At 39.6% G+C, this 19,729-nt stretch overlaps 1 protein-coding gene across 2 annotated transcripts; it reads right to left on the bottom strand.

The window, feature by feature from the left end:
• Window positions 1–708: 708 nt before the first annotated feature.
• Window positions 709–14,818, bottom strand: EIF3M (eukaryotic translation initiation factor 3 subunit M). Of its 2 annotated transcripts, XM_075188050.1 has the most exons (12): window positions 14,716–14,818; window positions 13,000–13,132; window positions 11,992–12,130; window positions 10,833–10,956; window positions 10,651–10,745; window positions 8,052–8,075; window positions 7,882–7,965; window positions 7,263–7,362; window positions 6,828–6,909; window positions 2,707–2,850; window positions 2,251–2,311; window positions 709–1,859 (listed from the first exon to the last, which is right to left on the bottom strand). In XM_075188050.1, the coding sequence occupies exons 1-12, from the start codon at window positions 14,755–14,757 to the stop codon at window positions 1,736–1,738; spliced, it is 1,152 nt and encodes a 383-aa protein (XP_075044151.1). In that variant the 5' UTR covers window positions 14,758–14,818; the 3' UTR covers window positions 709–1,735. The 2 variants fall into 2 exon arrangements, with proteins under 2 accessions (XP_075044151.1, XP_075044152.1); XM_075188051.1 differs by lacking the exon at window positions 8,052–8,075.
• Between the last annotated feature and the right edge of the window lie 4,911 nt (window positions 14,819–19,729).

Here is a 19,729-nt window from a genome sequence, read left to right as displayed (position 1 = left end):
GGTGTATTTCAGGGTTATAACCCAACCCGACAGAGGGGGATGGATGAAAAACTGGTCAGATATTAATGCTGGGACATGCAGGATAACTGGTGCTGTAACCTGTAGCAACCAAACAGATGAGGGTGGTAACTAGTGGTATTACTCAAGAGGACAATATTATATATATTTATGACCCTCACTGATCTATCTTGTACAAGGTGCAGGAGAATTAGTATGAATATCGACTTCTCATCCCCAAAATGATCGCTCATGTAAAACAGAAGGACAGCGTACAGATTGATATTTCTCCAAGTGTTATGTAGAGATATCCCTACCCCTTAACCACATTGTACGGAATGTAGTACCCTGGTGTGAACAATGCTATCCTACTATGTAACATTAAATGATACAACTTACTTAGTCATTACTGGTGATGGAGACAGAGTCCAATCCATGCTTACATCTAAGTTCCCGTAATGTAGTATGACAGTTTGTCCTCAGACATCATATTTGGTGTGTATGATATCAGCAGACTGTCATGGTATAATGTGTTTGGTCCCATTACATTGTATAGGGGCAGCATTAGATATAATAGATAGATAAAAGTTCAGCGCATCATAGCAGCAAGATCCGCCAAACGTAAATTCAATAGGATACTGAAAGTATTGTAATAAATAAGTGTATAAACTTTAGTAAATAATAGATTTATAAAACAATGATTACTTATGATGAGTTTTGATGTCATTTTATTGGACAAGTTGTGCATTAAGGAATACGGCACCCCTACTGTGAAATATTACAGAATTCACCTTGGAACATAGAATACTGTGTTCTGCTTTTATAGGGGTATGTAACTCATCTGTAACTTCTAACATTCCTATATTTTACATTAGGGATACCTTTTCCAAAACACAAAGGGCCCGATTCATTAAGGAAAGTAAAGCAACCATGTTATAATGCAAGGGGTGTAAATTAGTTTATTATTTTGCACGTAAGGAAAATACTGGCTGTTTTTTCATATAGCACACAAATACTTGATAGCTTTATTTTTACACTGAAATTTAAAGTAGATCTAGGACATGTCCTACCCCGACTATAAATCTATCCCCACATTTTACATTTACCTCCCCCCTCCAATGCTACATGATTAGTAAAAGCATAAAAAAAAATTACTCCTTTTTTCAGCTTTCCTTTCCTTTATGAATCAGGCCCAAAGTGCTCTGGACATTGAGTAAAAAACACAGAAACTTAATCTCCACACATTTAGACACAGAATACCAAAAACAGACTTTTGATAATTTTTTTATATCAGACTGCATTATAAACAATGTCCACTGTAGTCAAATTTCAATCTGGTTGGGAATTTTCAAAAGAAAAATATATTATGCTCCGTTCCTTTATTTAAGGTTCCATCTGTGAAACAGCCAAGAGGTTTTAGGATCTTCTGACTGGGTAACAAGCAAGAAGCCCAATATCATCAGGCCCCCCAGAATGGAGCAGAGAGAGAATATAAACAGGTCCTAAAGGATTTGTTTCAGCCATGATCCTACCTGAAGGAGATGGATCACAGTTGAAACCCAATGCTATATTTACATAACACAAGAGGAAGACAAGAGCACTATATATTTTCCCTTTAACATGAGAATTGTAAGCGACTTAATTTAAGATGTGAGGAGAACAGCCGGTCCAGGCATATATGAATAAAGTCCAGAGTTGCGGCAATGCTCAGCTGGGTTAATAGGCTAAAAAAAAAGGCTCAAGCTTCAGTAGAAATACTTTGGAGACTGTTCTTCACTTTGTTCAAGTTCATTTTCCAGGAGTTGAGGATGTCGTACAATTGCTGCCACTGCTGCTTTCCAAATGTCCTGTGTGTGCTGTGACTACAAAAGACAAAAACATAAAAATGTACTTTAAACCCAGCCGTGTTTTCTTTGCAATGACTCAAACCGTAGTTTCCAGCAATGTCATGTTGTCCTGCAGTTCCATAGCACAAGTCCCGTTATACAAAACCGCCAGAGAGAGAGATGTGCAGCTAATTAACATTCAGGCTACTATCACGGTCATTAAGTGAAATGTGCTGGAAAATAGGACACTTTCATTAAATAAGCTAATCACATTCAGGTCTAGGCTTTAATAAAATTATGATAAATAGCCAGCATTTAACTACAAGCACATGATGGGAACAGTCTAAAATATTGAATAGATCTATTACGTGATATAATTAAAACACACACTAGATTGCAAAGTGCGGAAGAGAAATGAATGTCTTACATCACGACAACTTTCTTCTGGGTCTGGTCGATTTTGCAGTAGACCATCTTGCTTTTCACAGCTGCAATTACAAACAAGATTTTCTTTTCAGATTTAAAATGAATGTAAAGCAAAATAAGTTATAATAAAGTATATTTCCAATTTTTTTTGCATATAAAATTGGGGTTTGTAAAAGCTAAATCACAACCACATAACTACTCCCTTGTTATAAAGACATTAGAACTATGTGCCAACTAATCAGCTATCGCAGCTCCATAAAACGTACAGAATTTTAAAACAAGAATTGTAAAAACCTGATAAAACACAAGAGATTACTAGCAGAACTTGCTAGGACCAAACGTTAAGTCACCTTTTACACAGTAAAACAGATTGCACTATTACATGCTCTGCTGGTTTCTGCAAGTGTAAAAACGGGCATCATGCAAATTAGTGCTAGATACAAAGAGAATGACTTGCCATCAATTACAAAGGCTTCCACATCGTCCGCCCCAATTTGCAGCTCCTGCTGCATATTATCAAAGGAAATCTCCTTGTTCTCCACAGCCATTCCCATAAATGTTAGGAGTCGCATTTTTTCCATGTTTTGCTCATGCACAAGACCTAGAAGTAAATAAAATCTTAGCATCACATTAATTGTTAAATTCCAGGATTTATATAACCTCACTTTAAAAAAAAATCTTACAACACATCTGCATACATAGAAAATTCCTCGTTCCAAATTAATTTAAAAAAAGGTACTAATTGGGTAATACATCAGTTCTATAAAACTACAAAGAATAAATTCCATGAGTTCTAAGTATCTGCACACCTTAGATATACAACTGCACTATAGATCAAAATAAGGTCACGTTTATGTTTTTTAAAAAAAAAAAAAAAAAAAATCATGCTCAAATATATTAAAATTATATAACAATTTTAAGTACTTTGAATAGGAGAAAAAAAACACGTTAAAATTCTGTTCCTGCGGAGTAAACCAGATCAGCTTCCACAGATTTCAGCCACTGTCCCCACCCACCCTTCTTATTTCTCCAGGCAATGTTGCCTGAAGAACTCAGATTTCAGTTTGCTGCATGTTGGGAAAAGTGGGGATGAAACCCCCCCTCTTCTGATAAACTATATAAAAATAAATATATAAATGTAGTGTGGAAATTCCATTTTATGGAGATAAGTACAGACCAAAACATTTGCAAGCAGCAATCACTGTCCCATGTGTTACTGAACATCTAAAAGTAACTGAAAGTGCCTATATCCTCCCTGGATATACACAGCATCATGTTTTATCCAACACCACAAAGAACATGGATCTGTATTGAAAATCACTAATGGCTAACTAAGCGCAAAATGATATTTGCTTGGAAGAGACATAATTTAACTACGTACTGCAGGTTTTATACAATTGCAAGATGCTTTACTAATTAACTAATTGGCAGTAATTACAACAAGAGGGCAGGCTCCCAATAAAAGAGAGTCATAACTCAAGGCAATCACAAGGGCTATGATCCGACATCACCAAAAAAATCTAAAAATAAATGAGCACAAATTAAAATAATTAGCAAATGCAACCCAATTAACTATGTGTAGCATAAAGGGCTTGCTTTGCACATAATGGGTGTACAAGTAAGGGCGATGCGGATGACAAATTGCGACGCTTCTCTTCTAATTAGTAATCAGCACATTCTTGTCACAGAACTAACAAGTCAAATTAGATGCCATCTAAAATAAACTTCCGAGTACAATCATCCCCAAACACTTGGGAAAGTAATGTCCTGCTATGATGTGATGTAGTGAGAGGGGCTGTACTGTCATCACTTCTTAACACATTGCAAATGTCAACAAACCATCCACATAATGTTCCATTCTGAACCAACATTCCAAATGTGTCTGCAGACCAGCTCCAAGAAGACAAATTCATTAGAGGTCAAAGCTATGAGACTTTTTTTTTTTTCTTCCAAACATTTTACAAATACCCATCTCTTTATGGGATCTATGGCCAGATTTAACAGAATGCAAAACCAAGAGTAATTCAAGCAGCCTACCTCAACCAATGTTATCTAGGCACATGTGCTAAGGTCTGATCATCTTATTGTATTCAACTCCTGTTCATGTTTTTAAGGGGGTGGGGACAGAATAACCTGCAGCCAATCAGATGCTGATCTTGTGGGAGGCAGTCACACATTACGCTACTGTGATTATAAGAGAACAGGAATGAATGCCAGAGGAGCAGTGTAATGGCGCGAGGATGGGAATAGAGGGAAGTGGGAATCCATATAGTAAAAGGTGCAGGATCCTCCTACAGAACTAGTGAAGTAAGGCTCGTATTAAACTGCTGCAAGAAAACTGGTGTCAAAAGCAGCTCTGTATGAAACGACATTAACACATCCAAACAGTTAGCGCTATTAGAAAGGTTTACATATTTCATTTTATTGCAAAACAGTAAAAATCCTTCCAGAGCGGTAAATAGAAACAAAGTAATAAAGGGTAAGGGAAGCCCAGGTAAAGAAGGTAGGGGTAGTTATAGACAATATACATCTGTAAATTTATAACTGGACAACACATTTGTACGTTCTTGATGTTGATGTCCAGTCATGATTGACAGATATTATTTTCGACTTCACTGGTATCAGAGTACAGATGGAAATTCCCTAAGCCATATTGATGTGTAGTGATGAACTACTGGTGCGCCATAACAATTCCCTGCTCCTCACATCAAAGTGGACCAGTCAAAGCTTCTTCTGATTGGCTGGTTCAGTACCAAAACAGAAGTCAAGTGACCCCTCCTCAGTCAGGAACAACTCACAAGAGATGAAGCATATTCAGCACATATAATGGGCAGGGGCGAACCAGACGGCATATTAATAAACGCTGCAGAATGGGTATTTCCCACAACTAAAGGGGGATACCAGCTCTAAATGTGCTTAATATTAGCGTTACCAATAAGCCCCAACTGTCTGTATAATTGTTTATGTGTATAGTGGATTATAATCAATGTCACAAGTGTAAACAATCTTATGCCATAATCCACGTGACAAACTGTATATTACATATATATATATATATATATATATATATAGCACTACAGTCTGTAACCAGAAGCATTTCCAGTGCAATGTTTTCTCCCTTAAAAACTCATGTCCAAAGTAACGATCTGAACCTTAGTGCATCATTTCTGAAATGCATAATGTAACATGTCTGCCATTGGCTCTGACCCCCCAGCCAAAGAGGGGAGAAAAAAAAAAAATACAATATGGAAAATGTAATTGTAAATGCATGCAATAGCTTATGGACCTGTGCTCCTTTGAAACAGTCAATTACACATGAATGGGGGAGTGTCACAGTGTTAATGACTACTCCCTTTTTCCTTGGTGTGTAAATAAAAGAGCTGCTGACATTAACATTCCATCACACAGATCCATGCTATGAAACAAATTAACAGCAGCAGACTAGATGGCCAAGTTTATAGGAGCACAGTCTGCAGCACATTCTGCCCCCCCCCTCCTGTCTATTGACACTTTACTTAAATCCCCCACGCTGCATGAAGCGCACAACTGTGGAGGAACCGGCCTCATCCCACAATCATCAGTTTGCCTATTCTTCAGCAATGAATAAAACCAATGTGTAATCATTGCCAGTGCCTCATGTCTTCATGACTATGGGGACTTCACATAACGGATCTGGAGGACTTGAGTCGCAGGAACAGATTCTCATGCCAGAGTATAGGGAACGTGGCACCTTACTAGGCGATCCGATATAAGTGCCGCATACACTACACCCAAACTGCGGTAGAAACATGATTTTGTTCCTGCGGCTTAAGTCCTCCAGCATTCTCCCCAGACCAAACAGCCAGCAATAAGGTGGTGGAAGTCTAATGTTATTTGCAATAATAATAAAAAAATGAGTAACTACTGAATTGCGAGGTCTGCGTGCAAACACACAAGCAAGATCATAAAACCTAGGTTAAATCCTATACATTGTTGGCTCCATCACACAAATCGCTGTGCACGCTCTTTTCAGCCTCTAACACCTGAAAACTGGATTTCTTTAAAAATAAATTTGATGAATGTTTTATTACAGACATATTTTCGCCATTGATTTATAAAATAAAAATGCAATGTATAAAGTTTCCGAACATAACATGTGTTAACACATACTGCCAGCACCATGGACCACGCATTTTACCCATTTTCACAGTGTGAGGATGAATCCTCATCAATTAAGACATTAAACAAATACAAATGGAGAAAAAAAAAAAAAGGGTTAAAGTCCATGTAATGAAATAATCATAAAAGCTTCAAGAAGAGAGAAACCATTATAGCAGCACCAATGTACTTCATACAATGGTATAACAAAGTTATAGCATGCATGGTACATAACTATATAGGTTGGGACAATGTTTGAGACTCCTATACCGAATATGTTTTTTATTTTGTTCAAATATGTCTCTCCACCATACTCTCTCCTTGATGGGCTCACACTTCTTTCAGGCCACACCACCATGACATCACTGGTCATTTACAACACCCCTCACAATCTTAAATACAAGAAGAGTTATATAACCTTTAAATAATTTATTTGCTTACCCAGAGAGTCAATGAAATCTTTGTTATTCTGGTAAAACTTGACGTATGAAGAGAGCTTGGCGCTGACGAATATCGTCAGGAGCTTGAAGAAATAAACAGGATAAAAGTTAACGCACATTACACACATACAATTTGCCTTTTAACTAAATTGCTCATAGTCTAATTTCCCTACCACAGGAACACAGGCTAAGATCCAATGGGGCAGAGACGGATGTGAATGTTTTTATTTTACAATGCTGAATAAAATATTGCTACTATATAAATAAAGAACAAAAAAAAAAAACCCAAAATAACAAAAATGATCAGCATCATCATTACTAATAAACTGTATAGAAAGCTCCAATTTTGTCAAGATAATCAATAGTAATATCTGGGTGAGAAAGAAGAAGGTGGGTAACAGTGGTGAGAAATTAAAACAATAAGAACGGTACTTACATCATGAATAAGTTCTCCTTCCAAAAACTTCACTGGCTTTAAAGCAAGGAGGTGATCGAGCAAGAATGCTTTGGGATCCTTGAGTGCTCTTACAATACACCTACGTCAAACAGAATGAGAAGCAATTTTGGGTTATCAAACCTCATTTTAACCAAGTCCCCTCCGTACTGTACTAACTGCTTCACTACCAGAGACTGTGAGAAATCAGATCGCTCTGTCTGTGCATACAAAGCATTTTACTTACATAGCTGGAAATGTTTTACCTGGTCTAAAATACTTTGATAACATTTTATTTACAATATGTACCACAATTAAGTTTGCTCTCTGTAGCTGGAGATTACAGTTTTAATAAACCATATATCCGGTAAATGACTGTGGATATACATAGTGGTACCAGGCTACAGCTACTAAGGTGTCACAGACATCCACAGCTATACATAGGTCCATGGATGGGCTGTACATTAAGCCTTGCATCTGTCGCTAGTTGAGGGATGACAGGGGATGAGCACCTACTGTGACGCACGCTAGAGACATCTCACTATACCTACATCATTTAGCCGAGCAAAAGAAAACATTTGCACAGTGTTCTATGCAAACACAAGCAGGATGGAGATATTACTTGTGAGCATCCAGGCGAGCCTGAGACGCGTTGTCGTCTGTGTAACTCCCCAACAGCTCCACCATCACCTTCGCAGCATCGTCGCTGTGAAGAAAAGGGTCATATTAATGCTCATGCGCAGCCCGTACTCCCGTACTCAAACGTAATTGTAGAATGAATATGAAATGTACCTGAAGGGATCGGCTTCATCATCACTAATTGGAAAAGGAGACTCATTAGAGGCATGCATTTTATTATTTTATACTTTACTATAAAACAAGACACTTCTAAGTCGACTACCACAGCCAATTTCCAAGAGATGCTCTGCTGGCACAATTAAGCAGTAAGCAAGCAAAACCCATTATCCCAAAGATGAATCAAGTTGTTGCCAAAGAAGTTTGGAGAGTTACAAGCTGGCCTGACACCTAGAGATGTCAGTCAGTCATAGTTGGGAGGTTACAAATGTCATTCTTGAAACCCATCTAACTGTAACTAACTAAACTGGAATGTAATCCTAGTTAGGATACTAGTAATAGCTTGTTTCACTTTCCACTGTAAAGTATCTACCAAAATCATCTGAAGCAGCAGCAAGTATTACTGACACACAGATAATGTAAGGTCACAGAGGGACGGAATAGTGGATTTGTAAATAACCCGCATCTTGCCGTGTCCCTTGGTCGGTGTAGGTGCTGAGCGCTGATTCATACTAGAGACACTGCTCAATCTAGGACGCAGATTGTCAGAGGACGGAGGAAGAGATTATGTGTTGTGGGAGACTGAACAGAGGCCAAAAGTTCCAGTTACCTTCCGGACTCACGTCCTTAACATGACCTACATTTCCTGCCAATTCAATGATCTTACAAAGTGCCTCCGCCTAGTTACTACACCCAACGGACCCCGAAAGGGTTAGCTACCAACGTCATCCTGCAAGCAGCCCATTATCAGGGAGCTTTACTGCACCCTACAAAGCAGGAAAGCGTTCATTATAATCATCAACAGCGGCCAATGTGTTGCAGCAACAATACATAACCACTGTGATGTATTATGGATAAAATATTGTACTTTAAGATACTAACAGACATTAGCAAGAAAGTTTTCTTTCCACATTTTGTTTTAAGCCATTATATGCATTCATCCACCCATTGTGTGTTCAGCAGATCATTCACAGCTGGAACTGTGATTAACCTGTATGGGCCCACAGTATATTTGGCTCTCGCTAACACAAGGATATTCTGTAACTGGTAATGCGAGATGAGCGATATGGTTTCCGCCCCTTTGATTGCCAGCACACGGTGCAAACCCCTTCCTCTTTCTGCACAAAGGGCAGCCGGGCGGTCCTGGTGACATCATGATGACATCGCCTGGAATGCTCAGCATCATAGGAGTCCTCCAAACACTAGATTTAGTGCAGACTGGACCTAACATGCCACTAGAACTATTAGATCCAGTGTTCCCCATAAATATATAAGTTATAAAAGTTATTTCCTTCCCCATCAAATATAGACCACGTCCCTACTTGTGTCACACGCACGCTGTTGCGCAGTAGTGTGAAAATATTTAATATAGTGGAGCTTTAAAGAACAAAATCGTTATCTTCAGTTTCTTTTAATGCATAACAGAGTTTATGTGAATTGGGCCCTGCTACAAATCACTGCCATCCTCCAAAATTAAACAGCAATTTTTACGTCTCAGGAAATTCTTATTTAAATAAAGCATTGTCCATTTACAAAAACAGACATCTAATATCCTCTTATGACAATAATTTTAATAAAGTATATTTCTTACTATGATGTCTCGCTACATTATTACTTATGTTTTCCCTCAATGAAGCACAACACCACTCAGTACAGATGTACACCACTGACTTAGAGGTTTTCTTGTGACCATGCTCTGTAAACTACTAATGTTTAGACCAGGCCTGTCCAACCTGCGGCCCTCCAGGTGTTTGTGAAACTACAAGTCCCAGCATGCTTTGCCAGTAGACAACCTGTTGATAGCTGGAAGGGCATGCTGGGACTTGTAGTTTCACAACATCTGGAGGGCTGCAGGTTGGACAGGCCTGGTTTAGACCTAAACTCAATTTGAGCAGATCGTTGGCGTCTTTCACCAGTCCCCTGCCCATACACAACCACCACCCAGAGATTTCAATAATTAGCGACAGCTTGTTAGAGCAGCAAAAAAAAATCAAAGCCAAATTTAAAGCCACCAAAATGTTGCTTAAATTGTCACCATATGTGCGATTGGAGATTCAGGATTAATGCATGAAAGTTATTAGCACTGCACAACAGCTACATAGAAATTAGTAATTCTCTATCTGAATGTTTCTCATAGCTGTCCTTGCACAAAAAAAAACCAAGTACTTTAAATACCCCTATACCAACAGAGGACACTGCAAGGCATTACTAGCGGCAAAAGGACACTTGCACTCTTTACACAAAATATTTCTCATTTGCCCCTTTCTTAAAAGGTGCTCTTTATAACCAGCTTGTCAGCAATTTTGAGTTTTTAATGTAAATGGGTATGACCTGATAACTGACATATTGTCTGATCAGGACAAAGCTAGCAATCAGAAAAATAAAAAAACACACTGGAAAAACCCCAATGTATCTGCAGGTATTTGCCTACAAAGTGCACCTACAGTATTCTGGAAAGCCTAACCAGCACCGATAGCTTCTATTAGTGTAACAATGCTAGAGACCAAACTCACATAAAAAATACAAGTGTCCTTTGTAAATAAAGCAGAACCCACACGGTGATTAAGTCCCAGCTATAGTAAGTAAAGCAAGGCACCTCTTTTTGCAGTCAACGAGCGCCTCATACAGCAGCCTGAGCAGAGTGTGTTTCTTTTCTGTGTTCAGGCTCCAGTCATTAATCCACTTACGAACCTGGGAAGACGAGCACAGATACGAGATGGTAACGTAGTACAACGCATAGACGTAAAACGCAGCGCAGGACACCAGCAACGCACTGACCTGATCAAGATCTGTAGGAATGTACACTATTGCACCGCAGGTGGCTGCTACTTTTATGAGCGCACAGTATACGGTGTACCTGACCGGCGTGCTCTTATCCATTCCGTGGAAGAGATTGCTCAGCCTGAAATACAAAGCAACAATTAATTCTATCCTGCCAAGAAAGCAATTAATACATAACCAAGTCTGACAGGTATAAATGTTTCCTTATTGATGCCTTCTGTAGTTTTATTAAAAAAATGTAAGCTAGCCGCAAAAGTACACTTGTGTCCTGATCAGGATAATCATAGGGTTCCAAAACAATTGTTCTAGACGATCCAACTGCACTCCAATTGGAACACATTGATCAGAATAGAAGATATTGTCTAATAATTATTGCAAGGGCATCTGTGTGCAGATACTACATGACAGACGTCGCTATCAAGTTCCTTTGAAACATCCAATGACTGTATGTGACCAAAGTGCAGGTGACTGTGTAGGACCATAAGGCTGATTCATCCTACAAGTCTTCATGCGTTGGGGCTAGTGTGACTGTCTGCCATATATAGTAACACACAGATTACCCATGTACATGACAGATTGAGTTATCTGCTAAAGACAGGGAAAAAAAATTAAATATAAATCAGAAACAGGTTGGGCTGCCCAAAAATAAGGAACCACCACATTACCCCAAATAAAGATTGCTAAATCTCTGGGGCAGATTTAGCTAGGAACAATTCCAATTACCAGGTGCAAAATTTGCATATGGAAGAATCATTTTGTTTTGCAATGCAATATAAAAATACAGCCAACTAGCATAACCTCTAGAATGTTGTGACGAGTGATCAGATGAATTGCAGTTAATTTCAAAGTCCCTCTCTGCCACAACAATGAACATTATCCTTTATGCAACATTCAAGCACATGGCACCGTTTGCAGTGCAACATGGTTTGATCAGATGCAAAATGTGCACTTGGGCACCATCTAAGTGTTAATACACATCCTTACTGACCATGCACAGGACCAGCAAAGGACTCTGCAATTTATATCTCAGTCATATAACATACATCTTGACAGATAGCCCCATAAGTAACATATTGTCCAGTAAAGCTAAAATATTTGCCCATTTGTAGAGAATGCGTATGCATTAAACCTTCCAGCAGAAGATGGGGCTACTCACAGCTGCAACCTTAACGATGGACGTTCACCTTCCCGAAATTTCACCAACTTCTCACATAGGCTTTCAATCAGAGCTTCCTGCTTATCTGGTTCCAAGATGAGTAACAGCGAGACCACACTATTCATAATACTCTCAACATCTGTGAATGGAAATCAAAGAACATTGGTATAAAACAGCACATTCTATGTAACACTTTCACTTAACCAATGTCAGGAAAGCATTTTAAATGACAATGCAAAAAAAAAAAAGAATGCCAGATTAGTATCAGGATTTAAAAAAAAAAAAATATTTACAATGTGGTTTGTGGTTTAGCATCTACTCATCCTAGTTCCTTATGAAAATGATGTAGTCAATTGACTTTTGTATACTTTGGTGATAATGATTGGAAGCTTCAGCAACAATGTAAAGTACATTTAAAAATAAACTAATATATATAAAAAAAAAAGTGCAATTTCCTTGTGGTTATCAATATAAAATATGCAACATTGAGTAAAATAATTTGGGGGAAAGCCAAGGGCAGCATGCATTACTACTAGCCACAGGGAATAAGACAAAACAATGTATCCAATTATTTGACCTATAAACGTTGAAAGTTAGACAAACATAGAATATGGCTGATATTATTTCAAAACAATTCAGTAAAATACAATTCTGGAAAAAAAACAACCCCCAACATTCTCAAATCCTGAAGATAAGCACCCACTGCTTTTGCATCTCGTACAAATAAAGTTTTTCTGTGAAGAGCCGATGGAGTTCTACAGAAGCCATGAGTAGAGGATGTATGTACATATGTTATCTGCTCACCACACACTAACAAAGTAAACTCTGCATTTTGGTTGAAGAACCCCCTTATCTTGATAAAGTCTGGGTGGAATCTAAAGTTATGGGTGGGGCTATTTTTAAGTACTCAACAACCTCATAGGGCTCGCCACTTATTTTGGAAATGTTCTGCAAAGAGAAGCATGAACTTACAAAAGAATACTATTTACATTCTACAGGAAAACAAACCTTTATCATCTTCCTTTAAGCAAACATCACAAGCCTCGATGATCTGAGCTAAGTCAATGTGAAGTCCGCCCTCAGAATTCTCTTCGGATATCTCTGCGCCTTTAGATTTCAAAGAAGCACGAAGCTCTGCAGCCTTTAGAAAAGAAAAGGTATTTTTTTAACTGAAATCACACATTAAATGTTTACAGTGTAGGTCCAAAAAGTCTAGGCCTACCAGTGAAATTGTCACCTGACAGCAATTTCCAGTACATTTTGAAAACAATCTTACACAATTTTATAGTTGTTTGCATACAGGAACTCGAAGGTTAAACTGAGAGCATCCCTGGCCACAGAGGCAGGGCTTTTTTTTTTAAGGTTTGTGAGCTGTTTAAGGCAAGTGTTATGAGATCATCTTGAACTTCATTTTTAAAGCCAAAATGGGCCAGGTGTGTAACACAAGACGACTGGCTTGATATCTACTATAGGACATATATATTAAATAGTGAACAGATGAGGACTAACATGCACTATTATAGTGAAACATTTTGGAGAGTATAAACACACTCTTCAAAATGGTTCTCTAATCCCATCATCTGAGATCACCAACAGCGCATGTTTTCCAGATCTCCTCACATAATCACAAGTGACAAAATTAGTACCAGTGGTGGCTCTTTCAAAAAGCATCAGTAATTAAAGCTGCACTACCACCTAAAACTATAATGCACCACTTCCTCCCTCGAAGCTAGAGCAACAATATTAGACTACCTTTCCATCTAGAGATATGGAAAACATGCACCAAGGTTCAGAACTGAGAGAAATTGCAATAAATGACACAGGTTTCTTAGCAGTCTCTTAGATCTTTACATAAACATTATGGGCCCTGATTGTTACACTTCCAATGTTGTTACCTCCCCTGAAGGTAACTTGTACAGCCACTAACATTTTAAAATCAATATCCAGGGGTCATCATCATCATTTATTTAGCACCACTGATTCCGCAGAGCTGTACAGAGAACTCACTCACATCAGTCCCTGCCCCATTGGAGCTACAGGCTAACATACTCACACAGACAGACAGAGAGACACTAGGGTCAATTTTAAAATAGCAGCCAATTAACCTACCAGTATGTTTTTGGAGTGTGGGAGGAAACCAGAGCACCCAGAGGAAACCCACACAAACACAGGGAGAACATACAAACTCCACACAGATAAGGCCATGGTCGGGTATCTAATTCATGACCCCAGTGCTGTGAGACAGAAGTGCTAACTACTAGGGTCCTTTGCTGCATCAAAGCACCTCATTAATATGATTGGTCTAGTGCCACCACATTATACAACACTTTACAATGTTGAACCATCATACACTGTACACAGCAGGATGACTATAGTGTAGTGTTTAATATCTTAAAGGCATCTCCAATAAATAACTTCCAAGTCTCCTACAATAAGGGCAGCTGGTGGGAAACTGCATGCACCACACTAGATATTACAGTACAGTACACCATAGGGACATCTACAGGGAAAAATCTTTATAACTTGGAAGTTAGGGAGGCTGAGCCTGGCCAGCTGTGAGGGGACTACAAGTCCCAGCATGCACATGTAGGATGAGGCCATGCAGCAACTGGTATCTGCCATCAGGTATCCTAGGTTGGCAGAGACCATGTGACCACGCACTCAGTACTCTCAGCAGGGTAACACAGTCCTCGGCTGCACAGACAACAACAGACATCATCTCACCTGATCCTCCTCGGACACATCGATAAAAGCCGGGACGCTCATGGCTGCACTGCCGTCTATCACACGCCGCAGCAAGCACCGGAAAAGGGAACGAGAGCCGGCGAACACTTCCGGGTTACTAGTAGCTAATGTAACGTCATGTTGGAAAACCAGCGCGCAACTGCCTGGGGAGCATGCGCAGTAAGCTGCCCTATAAGTGTCTCCGACGCGTGGTGTTAGGCGCCATTTTGTTGGTTTGCAGTGTTTGGTGGTTGTATCAAACACATACATACCTGGCAATCACTTATTGCTAACTGTTATATTTTAACCGATACAAGATTAGGAGTGCATAGTACAACAATGAACAATTTTACTATTAGGAAACATTTACTTTGGACCTTTTGTCTGAGATACATGAGGGGTGGAGGTGGGGGGCTTGATTTGGATCTCATGTATGTAGTAGTGCAATGCTATCTGGGATGGAGGGCTAAGGGGCTGCAGGGAAGTTTGTTTTATAAACCAAGAGAAGAGAAGAGAAGGGTTATGGGGGGGGGGGGTTTGGTGTATCAAGGTGATTTCTTCCATTGACATTAAAAAATGTAACCTAATAGAACTATTCCAGTATGGAGGGGAACAGGGCCATCTCAGATGCAGCAGGGAACGAGGATCTTGGCTGTGCTGTCCAAGTGAACACTTGTATTTAAATATTGGTGGTTATTAGGAAATCTGGCATGCATTCGGCCTGGGAACCTATACCATCTAGTAAATTATTTGTATTAGGTTTCCCCTGCCATGGTGCTAGTGGAGCTGCCAGGCACCATTTTGAAACTCTTGGGACACTCTGCACTGGAGAGCCCACCCCCCAATTCTTTCTCCCAAGCTTTAGTGAAGCATGGGGCAGTGGGTGAGAGTACTTCAATCACAATGTTGTAAATTGAAGCCAAGAAGTGACAAATTAGAACATAAGTCATTTCCTGGCAGTGATAGTTCTTCCTCTTGCTCGCATAAGGTGGTGGGCTACTCTTTTACCCAAATGGCTTTTTAAAATGAGAGTATTTTTTCACCTTGTGGAAACCAGGTTTAAATTAAAAGGATGTGATGCATAAGAGTTTTGTAGTTATTTAGCCTACCTGCTTGTAGCATTTCCATCATTGTAATGTATAAGAGACCATGAGGTGGGTAACCAGTTTGAGAAATTGTGTTCATGGGGCATCCTTCTTACAGATTGCTAGGAAGTGTTTCCTGTCATCTAACCAAGGCAGGGGTAATCGCCTTTCTTGGGAAGGAGGATAATATTGCATCCCAAAGATTAGGGGAGGCGGAAGATCTACTAGACATTTCATTAAAGTCCTATCTGAGGAGAGGGGCTACTTGATCCCTCAAGGTTTCATAATGATTGTTGCGTTTCCGTCAGGGTCTGGGCTTTTGCCAGAGGAGATTAGGGATATGACTTTCTTGAGTTCATTAAATGAAAAAGGTTGCTCTAGCAACTGCTTAAGAAGGTATGATATATTTGGAAATCCCATCTCTTAGATAGAGGCAATAGAGAAGATAGGAGGCTTTTTCCTGATCTCTTGTGACTCCTTTTTGGGGTTAAGGTCCACAAGCTGCCTATATCACCCTGAATAGTATATATGAAAGGCTTTGGGTATGCCTTCTGTGATATGGTGTTTTCTGTCATATCTTTCATCAAACATATATATTGTAAGTGAATTATGATTGAAGGTTTAGCTGAAGACAGGGATACAAGCACATGATCCGATGAGGTGATTTTGCCAATATTTGTGTCTGTTAAATGGTACATGTGTCAATGACTAATGAGTAAATAGTCTATACGGGTATAGATGGTGTGGATGTGAGAAGAATGTGTAAACTTGACCCACCAGGTGAAGTAGTTGCTGGTTATGTAGTGTGCGGCTTATCCTTCTCAAGTCCCTGTTTGCCATATATGAGGAAGCATTAGAGCAGTGGGGTCCAGGCAGGGCCATCTTTTCCATTGGGCACGATGGGCAGGTGCCCGGGGGCCCCATGGCCAAGGGGGGCCCATAGGCAAGGCTCTTAATAAGAATAAATAATCCTGCAAAAAAAAAATCCTGCAAAAGAAAAACTACAAGGGTCACTGAGCGAGTACATTTAAAAAAAAGCAGTGCATCAGGGCCTATATATATATATATATATATATATATATATATATATATATATATATATATATATATATAATTATAGGGGCCCTGATGCACTGCTTTGCCCGGGGGCCCATAATGTTGTTAAGATGGCCCTGGGTCCAGGGACCATCTTTGGATGTCGCCTACTACCAGGATGCCCTCTTGGAGTGCTTCTTCCAGCACCCTAGCGAGGAACTTGCAGTGATCATGGTTAGGACCACATGAATATTCTGATCAAATTAAGGTTCCCACAAAGCCTTACACCTAGAAAAAAAAGAGATTTAAGGGTAAATTTACAAAAGTTCGTTTTTCAAAACTGCACATTTTTGGTATTTTATGTGAGGTTTGGAAACGGTCCAACTGATTGTCTAAAGGCCAAACTGCACATAAAATTGCATGTTTTTAAACCACACAATTCAAATTTGCAAACCTGATTTTTTCAAGCGGCAAGTAAACAAGCCATGCGATCTATGAAGCTGCGGTTTGCAGAACTGGCCATAAATCCTCTAGGTAAAGATATGTTTTTAAGACATGTCTCTGATAGGCAAGATGGCTGAAAACGCATGTTGTGTGAGCTATCTTACCTGTCAGAACATTAAAAAAATAGAGTTAAAAAAAATCTCCTCCCTTCAATATACTAAACGACCAGCGCTACTCAGCATCTGGCCTGTTCCTCCAGGGAGGACCCGAAATAAATGATCAGGCCTCCAAACCTAGAGAGGCCCAGCTCAATGCTGAATAGTACTGGGCCCCTCCTGGTGCCTGTGGTGCTTGTTAAAATATGGTGTCCACCCAATTGCCGCCAAGAGCCCCATGCTGCCCGCCAGCTGGTTAAGTCAAGGGGAATGAGTTGGACAGTGTGTCTGTGTAAGAAGAGGGGGGCAGGGAGGGGGGAGGTATTATTGGAGTGCCATAGCGCAGGAGTTCATCCTGTGTATCAAGGGGCCTCTGTACTGATGATAACTAATATGACATGGCACAATCAACTATAGTGGATGCCGGTGCCCATGTTGGTAGCATAGCTGCAAACCGTTATTTGTGTGTGAACAGCTAGGGGAAATGTGGGTGTTACGCATACTTGCCAACTCTCCCAGAATGTCCAGGAGACTCCCGAAATTCGGGTCGGTCTCACGGACTCCTGGGAGAGCTGGCAAATCTCCCGCATCCCGCAATTGCGGGACTAAAATGACGCGATTCACTGTGAATTGCGTCATTTTGGCCCCGCGACAAAATGGCATATTTGTTGCAGGGGTGGGGCCAATATGACACGATTTACCGCGCCCCTTCCCCTCCCACCCTCTAGACACGCCCCTCTCCTGGATACAACGTGCCAAAAGTAGGCAAGTATGGTCTTACGGTATCTGTACCAAGTCTTACAATACCATATCAGGCATATTTCAACAGCTCTGAGCAATGTGTTTTAGAGCTATCCCTTGTGCCTTGCTCAAATGTCTGCTTAATAAAGACAAAGGGCCTCATTTAGAGTTAGGAGTATATCTAGCTAACTCTAAAGAGGGCCAAAGCTTGCAGGAGGGTGCGTCCTTACTTCCTGGGCACCCCCGGGTGAAATGACAGGTGGTCCTTGTTTCATGTGCTGCATGTATAATTAACAAGCACCCAAATTGTTTTTTTTCCCAGCCGGAGTTTTGTTATGTTGCTGGAAACAAAACATATTCTGAAAGTCTGACTTCCAAAGAACTGTTCTGTAGCAGAGATATGAGATAACATTGTGCTGTGAAGCCATTAAAAAGCAAAACCTGTTCCCTGTACTATGAAGTAATTCTCAGTAAGTCAGAGTTTTCTGGCTGGAATGTTTGTGAGTCTTGTGCCAGTAAAGTAACAGCTGTGATGATTACTTATTAAACGAGGCATTTTGAGACTGGTACTGCTACCCTGTTAGAGATGTGTTTATACAAACCATGAATCATAGCTTCACTCTTTGGAAACATTTCTAACTGGTGTGGAAAAAAACATAATTTACCGACTTGAACAGAAAGCTAAATTAAAAAAAAAAAATAATAATAATTTTATTAATTTTTTGTTAGCGTGTCTGTAATCATAGAACTTGTAGCATATTCTATTATTATTTATTATCTGTTATCTATTGTGAGCAGCACAGTGGCCTAGTGGTTAGCACTTCTGCCTCTCAGTGCTGGGGTCATGAGTTAAATTCCCAACCATGGCCTTATCTGTGTGGAGTTTATATGTTCTCCCCGTGTTTGTGTGGGTTTCTTCCGGGTGCTCAGGTTTCCTCCCACACTCCAAAAACATACTGGTAGGTTAATTGGCTGCTATCAAAATTGTTAGGGAATTTAGACTGTAAGCTATTAAACTACATGAAAAAAACCTACATGAAAAAAACAGGCAGTATTTAACTTATGTGCAAAACAGAACACTCATTTGCACCCCTTGCAATGTAACATGGTTTTGTCCAGGAGACTGAAATAAGAATCCTCTTCATTTAAGATCCTTAATGAATCAGGCCCCATGTTACAATGCAAGGGGTGCAAATTAATATTCTCTTTTGCACATAAGTTAAATACTGGCTGTTTTTTCATGTAGCACACAAATATCAACTTTAAATTTCAGTGTGCAAATAAGCTATCAAGTATTTGTGTGCTACATGAAAAAACACCTTACATTGTAACATGGTTTTGTCCAGGAGACTTAAATAAGAAGTTTCTTAAGTTAAGATCCTTAATGAATCAGGCCCTATATTCTTAATGGGTGACAATAATTGCATTTTTTTTCTTCTGCGTGTGTTCTGCTGGGACTTATGTATTGTACGTATCCTGCTTAGAGATGCTCACTGACCCTCGTGTTTTGGTTTTGGTTTTGTTTGGTTTTGATTTGCAATTTGTTAAAAAAAA

Source organism: Mixophyes fleayi, chromosome 10 (assembly GCF_038048845.1).
Source record: "Mixophyes fleayi isolate aMixFle1 chromosome 10, aMixFle1.hap1, whole genome shotgun sequence".
Lineage (NCBI taxonomy): Eukaryota > Metazoa > Chordata > Amphibia > Anura > Limnodynastidae > Mixophyes > Mixophyes fleayi.
This window is presented reverse-complemented; position numbering and strand designations above follow the sequence as displayed.

Excerpts from the sequence above, each read along its gene's own strand:
- EIF3M (XM_075188050.1), bottom strand. The coding sequence starts at position 14,757 with ATGAGCGTCCCGGCTTTTATCGATGTGTCCGAGGAGGATCAG. Across the intron at positions 10,957-11,991 it reads CCATCGTTAAGGTTGCAGCT|GCTGAGCAATCTCTTCCACG; the intron begins GTGAGTAGCCCC and ends TTTGTATTTCAG. Across the intron at positions 6,910-7,262 it reads AAGGAGAACTTATTCATGAT|CTCCTGACGATATTCGTCAG; the intron begins GTAAGTACCGTT and ends TATTTCTTCAAG.